General features: G+C 58.6%; 1 protein-coding gene across 3 annotated transcripts in view; it reads left to right on the top strand.

Annotated features, from left to right (window-relative positions):
• Positions 1 to 265: 265 nt before the first annotated feature.
• Positions 266 to 11,204, top strand: part of TONSL (tonsoku like, DNA repair protein) — an 82,106-nt gene continuing 71,167 nt past the window's right edge. The window contains exons 1-3 of one of the 3 annotated variants that reach the window (XM_069732139.1): positions 266 to 410; positions 4,688 to 4,783; positions 8,391 to 8,533. In XM_069732139.1, coding sequence (XP_069588240.1) covers positions 389 to 410; positions 4,688 to 4,783; positions 8,391 to 8,533 — 261 coding nt within the window. In that variant the 5' untranslated portion in view covers positions 266 to 388. The remainder of the gene's footprint in view (positions 411 to 4,687; positions 4,784 to 8,390; positions 8,534 to 11,204) is intronic. The other 2 variants (XR_011314154.1, XM_069732137.1) reach the window with 2 other exon arrangements.

The raw sequence follows: 11,204 nt of genomic DNA, 5'->3' as shown, positions 1-11,204 counted from the left end.
ACGGCTGGAGGGGGACAGTGGCCCTTTAACTACCGGTCACGAGCAGATTTCTGACCACGTGTTCTCAGAGTCACGTGGTTTTCATTCTCTTAGGGGCGGGCGTTTCTGGTCACATGATTTCCATTATCTCGGCGTCCGAGTAACCGTTGCCTCCATTCACACCTCCATGACGTCAGCTGCGGGGAGGAGCTATTCTCGATAAACGAATCACCTTCTAAGCGAAGCGCATGCGTTTGGAGAGCAAAGCGTTTTACAAGAGGCATACACTCTTGACTGGCAGAGTAAGAGACCAATAAGATTCCAGATCGCAGAACTATCTTCCAATCAGAGAGATCGGTGTTTTCTTGTGGGCGGAGCTGCGTACGAGTCAGAGCGGGAGAATCGGAGGATGAGTGACCGGGAGATCAGACGTGAGTGCCGGCGACCGCAGCGCCCAAACCCCGCCGATCACTACAGTGCAGGGCTGCTCAGCCGGATCTGTCACCGCGGACCCCGGAATCACAGCGGGAGACCCCCCCACCTGTAATAACAGCAGGAGACCCCTCCCCCACCTGTAATAACAGCAGGAGTCCCCTCCCCCACCTGTAATAACAGCAGGAGTCCCCTCCCCCACCTGTAATAACAGCAGGAGACCCCCCCACCTGTAATAACAGCAGGAGACCCCTCCCCCACCTGTAATAATAGCAGGAGACCCCTCCTCCACCTGTAATAATAGCAGGAGACCCCTCCCCCACCTGTAATAACAGCAGGAGACCCCTCCCCCACCTGTAATAACAGCAGGAGTCCCCTCCCCCACCTGTAATAATAGCAGGAGACCCCCCCACCTGTAATAATAGCAGGAGTCCCCTCCCCCACCTGTAATAACAGCAGGAGACCCCCCCACCTGTAATAACAGCAGGAGTCCCCTCCCCCACCTGTAATAACAGCAGGAGTCCCCTCCCCCACCTGTAATAACAGCAGGAGTCCCCTCCCCCACCTGTAATAACAGCAGGAGTCCCCTCCCCCACCTGTAATAACAGCAGGAGTCCCCTCCCCCACCTGTAATAACAGCAGGAGTCCCCTCCCCCACCTGTAATAACAGCAGGAGTCCCCTCCCCCACCTGTAATAACAGCAGGAGTCCCCTCCTCCACCTGTAATAACAGCAGGAGTCCCCTCCCCCACCTGTAATAATAGCAGGAGACCCCTCCCCCACCTGTAATAACAGCAGGAGTCCCCTCCCCCACCTGTAATAACAGCAGGAGTCCCCTCCCCCACCTGTAATAATAGCAGGAGACCCCTCCCCCACCTGTAATAACAGCAGGATACCCCTCCCCCACCTGTAATAACAGCAGGAGACCCCCCCACCTGTAATAACAGCAGGAGTCCCCTCCCCCACCTGTAATAACAGCAGGAGTCCCCTCCCCCACCTGTAATAACAGCAGGAGTCCCCTCCCCCACCTGTAATAACAGCAGGAGTCCCCTCCCCCACCTGTAATAACAGCAGGAGTCCCCTCCCCCACCTGTAATAACAGCAGGAGTCCCCTCCCCCACCTGTAATAATAGCAGGAGACCCCTCCCCCACCTGTAATAACAGCAGGATACCCCTCCCCCACCTGTAATAACAGCAGGAGACCCCCCCACCTGTAATAATAGCAGGAGACCCCTCCCCCACCTGTAATAACAGCAGGAGACCCCCCCACCTGTAATAACAGCAGGAGTCCCCTCCCCCACCTGTAATAACAGCAGGAGTCCCCTCCCCCACCTGTAATAACAGCAGGAGTCCCCTCCCCCACCTGTAATAACAGCAGGAGACCCCTCCCCCACCTGTAATAACAGCAGGAGTCCCCTCCCCCACCTGTAATAACAGCAGGAGTCCCCTCCCCCACCTGTAATAACAGCAGGAGACCCCCCCACCTGTAATAACAGCAGGAGACCCCTCCCCCACCTGTAATAATAGCAGGAGACCCCTCCTCCACCTGTAATAATAGCAGGAGACCCCTCCCCCACCTGTAATAACAGCAGGAGACCCCTCCCCCACCTGTAATAACAGCAGGAGTCCCCTCCCCCACCTGTAATAATAGCAGGAGACCCCCCCACCTGTAATAATAGCAGGAGTCCCCTCCCCCACCTGTAATAACAGCAGGAGACCCCCCCACCTGTAATAACAGCAGGAGTCCCCTCCCCCACCTGTAATAACAGCAGGAGTCCCCTCCCCCACCTGTAATAACAGCAGGAGTCCCCTCCCCCACCTGTAATAACAGCAGGAGTCCCCTCCCCCACCTGTAATAACAGCAGGAGTCCCCTCCCCCACCTGTAATAACAGCAGGAGTCCCCTCCCCCACCTGTAATAACAGCAGGAGTCCCCTCCCCCACCTGTAATAACAGCAGGAGTCCCCTCCCCCACCTGTAATAACAGCAGGAGTCCCCTCCCCCACCTGTAATAACAGCAGGAGTCCCCTCCTCCACCTGTAATAACAGCAGGAGTCCCCTCCCCCACCTGTAATAATAGCAGGAGACCCCTCCCCCACCTGTAATAACAGCAGGAGTCCCCTCCCCCACCTGTAATAACAGCAGGAGTCCCCTCCCCCACCTGTAATAATAGCAGGAGACCCCTCCCCCACCTGTAATAACAGCAGGATACCCCTCCCCCACCTGTAATAACAGCAGGAGACCCCCCCACCTGTAATAATAGCAGGAGACCCCTCCCCCACCTGTAATAACAGCAGGAGACCCCCCCACCTGTAATAACAGCAGGAGTCCCCTCCCCCACCTGTAATAACAGCAGGAGTCCCCTCCCCCACCTGTAATAACAGCAGGAGTCCCCTCCCCCACCTGTAATAACAGCAGGAGACCCCTCCCCCACCTGTAATAACAGCAGGAGACCCCTCCCCCACCTGTAATAACAGCAGGAGACCCCTCCCCCACCTGTAATAACAGCAGGAGTCCCCTCCCCCACCTGTAATAACAGCAGGAGACCCCTCCCCCACCTGTAATAACAGCAGGAGTCCCCTCCCCCACCTGTAATAACAGCAGGAGTCCCCTCCCCCGCCTGTAATAACAGCAGGAGTCCCCTCCCCCGCCTGTAATAACAGCAGGAGACCCCTCCCCCACCTGTAATAACAGCAGGAGTCCCCTCCCCCACCTGTAATAACAGCAGGAGACCCCTCCCCCACCTGTAATAACAGCAGGAGTCCCCTCCCCCACCTGTAATAATAGCGGGCGCCCCCTCCCCCGCCCGTAATAATAGCGGGCGCCCCCTCCCCCGCCCGTAATAATAGCGGGCGCCCCCTCCCCCGCCCGTAATAATAGCGGGAGCCCCCTCCCCCGCCCGTAATAATAACGGGAGTCCCCTCCCCCGCCCGTAATAATAACGGGAGTCCCCTCCCCCGCCCGTAATAATAACGGGAGTCCCCTCCCCCGCCTGTTATAATAACGGGAGTCCCCTCCCCCGCCCGTAATAATAACGGGAGTCCCCTCCCCCGCCCGTAATAATAACGGGAGTCCCCTCCCCCACCCGTAATAATAACGGGAGTCCCCTCCCCCACCCGTAATAATAACGGGAGTCCCCTCCCCCACCCGTAATAATAACGGGAGTCCCCTCCCCCACCCGTAATAATAACGGGAGTCCCCTCCCCCACCCGTAATAATAACGGGAGTCCCCTCCCCCACCTGTAATAACAGCGGGAGACCCCTCCCCCACCTGTAATAATAGCAGGAGACCCCTCCCCCACCTGTAATAACAGCAGGAGTCCCCTCCCCCACCTGTAATAATAGCAGGAGTCCCCTCCCCCACCTGTAATAACAGCAGGAGTCCCCTCCCCCACCTGTAATAACAGCAGGAGTCCCCTCCCCCACCTGTAATAACAGCAGGAGACCCCTCCCCCACCTGTAATAACAGCAGGAGTCCCCTCCCCCACCTGTAATAACAGCAGGAGACCCCTCCCCCACCTGTAATAACAGCAGGAGTCCCCTCCCCCACCTGTAATAATAGCGGGCGCCCCCTCCCCCGCCCGTAATAATAGCGGGCGCCCCCTCCCCCGCCCGTAATAATAGCGGGCGCCCCCTCCCCCGCCCGTAATAATAGCGGGAGCCCCCTCCCCCGCCCGTAATAATAACGGGAGTCCCCTCCCCCGCCCGTAATAATAACGGGAGTCCCCTCCCCCGCCCGTTATAATAACGGGAGTCCCCTCCCCCGCCCGTTATAATAACGGGAGTCCCCTCCCCCACCCGTAATAATAACGGGAGTCCCCTCCCCCACCCGTAATAATAACGGGAGTCCCCTCCCCCACCCGTAATAATAACGGGAGTCCCCTCCCCCACCCGTAATAATAACGGGAGTCCCCTCCCCCACCCGTAATAATAACGGGAGTCCCCTCCCCCACCCGTAATAATAATAGGAGTCCCCTCCCCCACCTGTTATAATAATAGGAGTCCCCTCCCCCCCCCCGTTATAATAGCGGGAGTCCCCTCCCCCACCCGTTATAATAACGGGAGTCCCCTCCCCCACCCGTAATAATAACGGGAGTCCCCTCCCCCACCTGTAATAATAATAGGAGTCCCCTCCCCCACCTGTTATAATAATAGGAGTCCCCTCCCCCCCCCCGTTATAATAGCGGGAGTCCCCTCCCCCACCCGTTATAATAACGGGAGTCCCCTCCCCCACCTGTAATAATCCCCTGTCAGCTTTATTTATTTTTATTTTTTTAGAGTTGGAGAAAGAGAAATGTCGCACTCAGAAATCTCACAATCTGCGGGAGGAGGCTGCTGTCTGCAACCAGCTGGGGGAGCTGCTGGCCCGGGCCGGTGAGTGGAGGGGGGTCCTCATCAGTCCTACGTAGCATGGGGTCGCCTCTCCGTGGTCGGGGGTCTTCACCTTCTCTCTCTCCTCTCTGTGGGCAGGGGCCTCCTTTCTTCTCTCCGCGGCGGGGGTCTCCTCCTTTCTCTCCTCTCCATGGACGGGGGTCTCCTACTCTCTCATGTCCGCGGGCGGGGGTCTCCACCTCTCTCTCCTCCCCGTGGTCGGGGGTCTCCACCTCTCTCTCCTCCCCGTGGTCGGGGGTCTCCACCTCTCTCTCCTCCCCGTGGTCGGGGGTCTCCTCCTCTCTCTCCTCTCCATGGACGGGGGTCTCCACCTCTCTCTCCTCTCCGTGGTCGGGGGTCTTCGCCTCCTCTCCTCTCTGTGCGCAGGGGTCTCCTCCTCCTGTATGTGTGTGGGGGTCTTCGCCTCCTCTCTCCTCTCCGTGGTCGGGGGTCTTCGCCTTCTCTCTCTCCTCTCTGTGGGCAGGGGCCTCCTTTCTCCTCTCTGCGGCGGGGGTCGCCTCCTCTCTCTCCTCTCCGCGGTTGGGGGTCTTCGCCTCCTCTGTCTCTCCGGCGGGGGTCTCCTCCTCTCTGTGTGTGGGGGTCTTTGCCTCCTCTCTTCTCTCCGCGAGCGGGGGTCTCCTCCTCTCTCTCCTCTCCATGGGCGGGGGTCTCCTCCTCTCTCTCATCTCCGCGGGGGGGGTCTCCACCTCTCTCTCCTCTCCGTGGTCGGGGGTCTTCGCCTCCTCTCCTCTCTGTGGGTCGCAGCCTCCTCTCTCCTCTCCGTGGGCGGGGGTCTCTGCCACCTCCTCTGTCCTTTTCGGCGGGGGTCTCCTATCTGTGGGTGGGGGTCTCCGCCTCCTCTCTCCTCTCTGTGTGCGGGGACCTCCTCTCTCCTCTCCGCAGGCGGGGGTCTTCGCCTCCTCTCTCTCCGGCGAGGGTCTCCTCCTCCTCTCTGTGTGTGGGGGTCTTCGCCTCCTCTCTCCTCTCCGTGGTCAGGGGTCTTCACCTTCTCTCTCTCCTCTCTGTGGGCAGGGGCCTCCTTTCTCCTCTCCGCGGCGGGGGTCGCCTCCTCTCTCTCCTCTCCGCAGTTGGGGGTCTTCGCCTCCTCTCTCTCCGGCGGGGGTCTCCTCCTTTCTGTGTGTGTGGGGGTCTTTGCCTCCTCTCTTCTCTCCGCGGGCGGGGGTCTCCTCCTCTCTCCTCTCCATGGGCAGGGGTCTCCTCTCTCTCATCTCCGCGGGCGGGGGTCTCCACCTCTCTCTCCTCTCCGTGGTCGGGGGTCTTCGCCTCCTCTCCTCTCTGTGCGCAGGGGTCTCCTCCTCCTCTCTATGGGTGGGGGTCGCAGCCTCCTCTCTCCTCTCCGTGGGCGGGGGTCTCTGCCGCCTCCTCTCTCCTTTTCGGCGGGGGTGTCCTATTTGTGGGTGGGGGTCTCTTCCTCCTCTTCTCTCCGCGGGCGGGGGTCTCTCTCTCTCCTCTCCGTGGGTGGGGGTCGCAGCCTCCTCTCTCTCCTCTGTGTGCGGGGACCTCCTCTCTCCTCTCCACAGGCGGGGGTCTTTGCCTCCTCTCTCTCCGGCGAGGGTCTCCTCCTCCTCTCTGTGTGTGGGGGTCTTCGCCTCCTCTCTTCTCTCCGCGGGTGGGGGTCTCCTCTCTCTTCTCTCTTCGGGCGGGGGTCTTCGCCTCCTCTATCTCCGGCGGGGGTCTCCTCCTCTCTGTGTGTGTGGGTCTTTGCCTCCTCTCTTCTTTCCGCGGGCGGGGGTCTCCTCCTCTCTCTCTTCTCTCCGGCGGGAGTCTTTGTCTCCTTTCTTCTTTCCGCGGGCTGGGGTCTCCTCTCTCTCTGCTCTCCGTGGGTGGGGGTCTCTGCTGCCTCCTCTCTCTCTATGGGCGGGGGTCTCTGCCTTCTCTCTCCTCTCCGTGGGCGGGGGTCTCTGCCGCCTCCTCTCTCCTCTCCGGCGGGGGTCTCCTCCTCCTCTGTGTGTGGGAGTCTCCGCCTCCTCTCCGCGTCTCCTCTCTCTCTCCTCTCCGTGGGTGGGGGTCGCAGCCTCCTCTCTCTCCTCTCTGTGTGCCGGGTCTCCTCTCTCTCTCTCCTCTCCGTGGGCGGGGGTCTCTGCTGCCTCCTCTCTCCTCTCCGGTGACGGTCTCCTCCTCCTCTCTGTGTGTGGGGGTCTTCGCCTCCTCTCTCTCTCTCCTCTCCGTGGGCGGGGGTCTCCTCTCTCTCTTCTCTCTGCGGGCGGGGGTCTTCTCCTCCTCTCTCTCCGGCGGGGGTCTCCTCCTCTCTGTGTGTGGGGGTCTTTGCCTCCTCTCTTCTCTCCGTGGGCGGGGGTCTCCTCTCTCTCTTCTCTCCGCGGCGGGAGTCTTTGTCTCCTCTCTTCTCTCCGCGGGCGGGGGTCTCCTCTCTCTCTCTCCTCTCCATAGGCGGGGGTCTCTGCTGCCTCCTCTCTGGCGGGGGTGTCCTCCTCTCTGTGTGTGGGGGTCTTCGCCTCCTCTCTCCTCTCCGCGGGCGGGTGTCACGGATCCCTTACTCTGTGGTGTCACTTATTCGTCTCGTGCCTGCTCTCACACGTGACTCTGGGTTGTGCCTGCAAGGGTTAATCTATCTCTCCTCTCTCAGTCCAGCATTCAACCTCTGTCCTATGCTATAATGGGAGCATAAATCACACACCGACCCAGGCCACACACCCGCTCATACACGCTGCCACCACTCATCGAATACACGGGCGATGAGTCCCGGACTAATAATAATACTACTAACAATATGTCTATCACTCATAAGGCTCACACACCTTTAGGCTATGGATTCTTTAGAACATTCAAGGTTCAACTTGTTAAAGTTTTATACTTTAATAACAAAAAGGTCAATGCTTACAATAAGAAAAAGTTATACAAATATGATAATAAAAAGACATACAACTTATGCAAAACAGTATAAAATAAAGAGGAAAAACTTACAGAAATTATCTAACTGGTAGTTGCTTCTGCTCTCTGGGGTAGGACGAATGTAGATTGGATCACACCAGCTTCTCAGGCTGCCCCCATTATGTGAGCACAATTCTCTGTCTGCAGCCTAAATTTATAACTTTGGTTTGGAGGTCAGGTTTCTAGACCGGCCCCCCAGGTTAATACCATAATTGCTGGCTTTCTGATTGGCCACGGCCGCGCTACTAATGAATGTATATGAATATATTATTTTTCTGTTGAGACACTTGTGAAAAGGTTCTCAGGAATAGATACCCTCAGACCGCAATTAACATCTCCCCTCCAAGACCTAGGAGGTGCCAAATGTTACCTTTCTTCTTGGTCTTAGCTAGACCTCCTGGTGAGATATGGAGACACAATTTCTACTAGTCCCAAGGAAGTACCTATTAACACCTAGGTGCGATTACATTATCACTGGTCACACATATAAGCCTAGACGTATGTCACTACATACATATAGATATATACACATATTTCACCACAGCGGAGGTCTCTGCTGCCTCCTCTCTCCGCGGCGGGGGTCTCCTTCTCCTCTCCGGCGGGGGTCGCCGCCTTCTTTCTTCAGCGGCTGTCCTCGACTGAGTTTCTTCTCAGTCTGGCTGTTGTGGGCTCGCTGACCGTCACACTCTTTCCTCCTCAGGGAGGTTTGAGGACGCCATCGAGGAGCATCGGCAGGAGCTGGCCATCTGCGAGGGTCTGGGAGACGTCATCGGCTGCGCTGTCGCCAATCGCAGGATCGGAGAGTGCTGTGCCGAGATGGGAAACTACGCCGCCGCTCTGAAGGTGGGTGGTCTCCTAGAGGCGTGGGACCCCTTGTCCTGAGAGACTGACGAAGGACGGGTTTCACTAGACGGGGGGCTTTGGTTGCCATCAATCAGTCATTCAGAACCGGTGCTGCTGCATCAGAAAGAAGGGGATCGCCAACAAATCTGTCCAGTGTTATATAAGAATGCTCTTATTGAAACCCACCACATACAAAACCATGAAAAACATTTAACAAGTGACAATGTGGACACAATCCATAGAGTATGGGTCATACAATAATGTGTCCATATAATCCTCATTTCTCATTATCTGCAGTATTCAGTCACTCTTTGTGTTTGGCTGTTATTGTCTGGAGGGACATTTATTACGCCGGATTATATGGACACAGTGGCGTAACTACCACGGTCGCAGCAGTCGCCACTGCGACCGGGCCCGGGGGAAGTCAGGGGCCCCGGCAGGTCAGATGCACGCCGACACCAGCAAAAAGTTAAAAACTGTTGCCGTGCAGGTGATTCCTCCCGCACGGCAACAGACAGACCGGCCCTCCACCTGACCTGCCGGGCGCACACATCAGATCAGCAGCCGACGCCTGATCTGAAAGAAAGAGCTGAAGATCCTGTGGTGACGTCATCACTATCATAGGGCTTTCACCATTTATCAGCCCCGCCCCCTGATCACATGACGATGACGTCACCACAGGTCCTTCAGCTCTCAGCAGCTCAGTCCTGGTTGTGTGCAGCTCGTGTTCTCTGGTATCAACCAGCAGCAGATTTCCAGTTCCTGCTGTTCTGGTGAGATGTGGAGACGGATGGGGCAGAATGTGGAGACGGATGGGGCAGAATGTGGAGACGGATGGGGCAGAATGTGGAGACGGATGGGGCAAAATGTGGAGACGGATGGGGCAGAATGTGGAGACGGATGGGGCAGAATGTGGAGACGGATGGGGCAAAATGTGGAGACGGATGGGGCAGAATGTGGAGACGGATGGGGCAAAATGTGGAGACGGATGGGGCAGAATGTGGAGACGGATGGGGCAAAATGTGGAGACGGATGGGGCAGAATGGGGAGACGGATGGGGCAGAATGGGGAGACGGATGGGGCAGAATGGGGAGACGGATGGGGCAGAATGCGGAGACGGATGGGGCAGAATGCGGAGACGGATGGGGCAGAATGCGGAGACGGATGGGGCAGAATGCGGAGACGGATGGGGCAGAATGCGGAGACGGATGGGGCAGAATGGGGAGACGGATGGGGCAGAATGCGGAGACGGATGGGGCAGAATGCGGAGACGGATGGGGCAGAATGCGGAGACGGATGGGGCAGAGTGAGGAGTCGGATGGGGCAGAATGTGGAGACGGATGGGGCAGAATGCGGAGACGGATGGGGCAGAATGGGGAGACGGATGGGGCAGAATGCGGAGACGGATGGGGCAGAATGCGGAGACGGATGGGGCAGAATGCGGAGACGGATGGGGCAGAATGCGGAGACGGATGGGGCAGAATGCGGAGACGGATGGGGCAGAATGTGGAGACGGATGGGGCAGAATGTGGAGACGGATGGGGCAGAATGTGGAGACGGATGGGGCAGAATGTGGAGACGGATGGGGCAGAATGTGGAGACGGATGGGGCAGAATGTGGAGACGGATGGGGCAGAATGTGGAGACGGATGGGGCAAAATGTGGAGACGGATGGGGCAGAATGGGGAGACGGATGGGGCAGAATGGGGAGACGGATGGGGCAGAATGGGGAGACGGATGGGGCAGAATGGGGAGACGGATGGGGCAGAATGCGGAGACGGATGGGGCAGAATGCGGAGACGGATGGGGCAGAATGGGGAGACGGATGGGGCAGAATGCGGAGACGGATGGGGCAGAATGCGGAGACGGATGGGGCAGAATGGGGAGACGGATGGGGCAGAATGCGGAGACGGATGGGGCAGAATGCGGAGACGGATGGGGCAGAATGCGGAGACGGATGGGGCAGAGTGAGGAGTCGGATGGGGCAGAATGGGGAGACGGATGGGGCAGAATGCGGAGACGGATGGGGCAGAATGGGGAGACGGATGGGGCAGAATGCGGAGACGGATGGGGCAGAATGCGGAGACGGATGGGGCAGAATGCGGAGACGGATGGGGCAGAATGCGGAGACGGATGGGGCAGAATGGGGAGACGGATGGGGCAGAATGTGGAGACGGATGGGGCAGAATGTGGAGACGGATGGGGCAGAGTGAGGAGTCGGATGGGGCAGAGTGAGGAGTCGGATGGGGCAGAGTGAGGAGTCGGATGGGGCAGAGTGAGGAGTCGGATGGGGCAGAGTGAGGAGTCGGATGGGGCAGAGTGAGGAGTCGGATGGGGCAGAGTGAGGAGTCGGATGGGGCAGAGTGAGGAGTCGGATGGGGCAGAGTGAGGAGTCGGATGGGGCAGAGTGAGGAGTCGGATGGGGCAGAGTGAGGAGTCGGATGGGGCAGAGTGAGGAGACGGATGGGGCAGAATGCGGAGACGGATGGGGCAGAATGCGGAGACGGATGGGGCAGAATGCGGAGACGGATGGGGCAGAATGCGGAGACGGATGGGGCAGAATGGGGAGACGGATGGGGCAGAGTGCGGAGACGGATGGGGCAGAGTGCGGAGTCGGATGGGGCAGAATGGGGAGTCGGATGGGGCAGAGTGCGGAGTCGGATGGGGCAGAG

This window comes from Ranitomeya imitator, chromosome 6 (assembly GCF_032444005.1).
Source record: "Ranitomeya imitator isolate aRanImi1 chromosome 6, aRanImi1.pri, whole genome shotgun sequence".
NCBI lineage: Eukaryota > Metazoa > Chordata > Amphibia > Anura > Dendrobatidae > Ranitomeya > Ranitomeya imitator.
The sequence above is the reverse complement of the archived record's forward strand: the minus strand, read 5'-3'. Positions and strand labels throughout refer to the sequence as shown.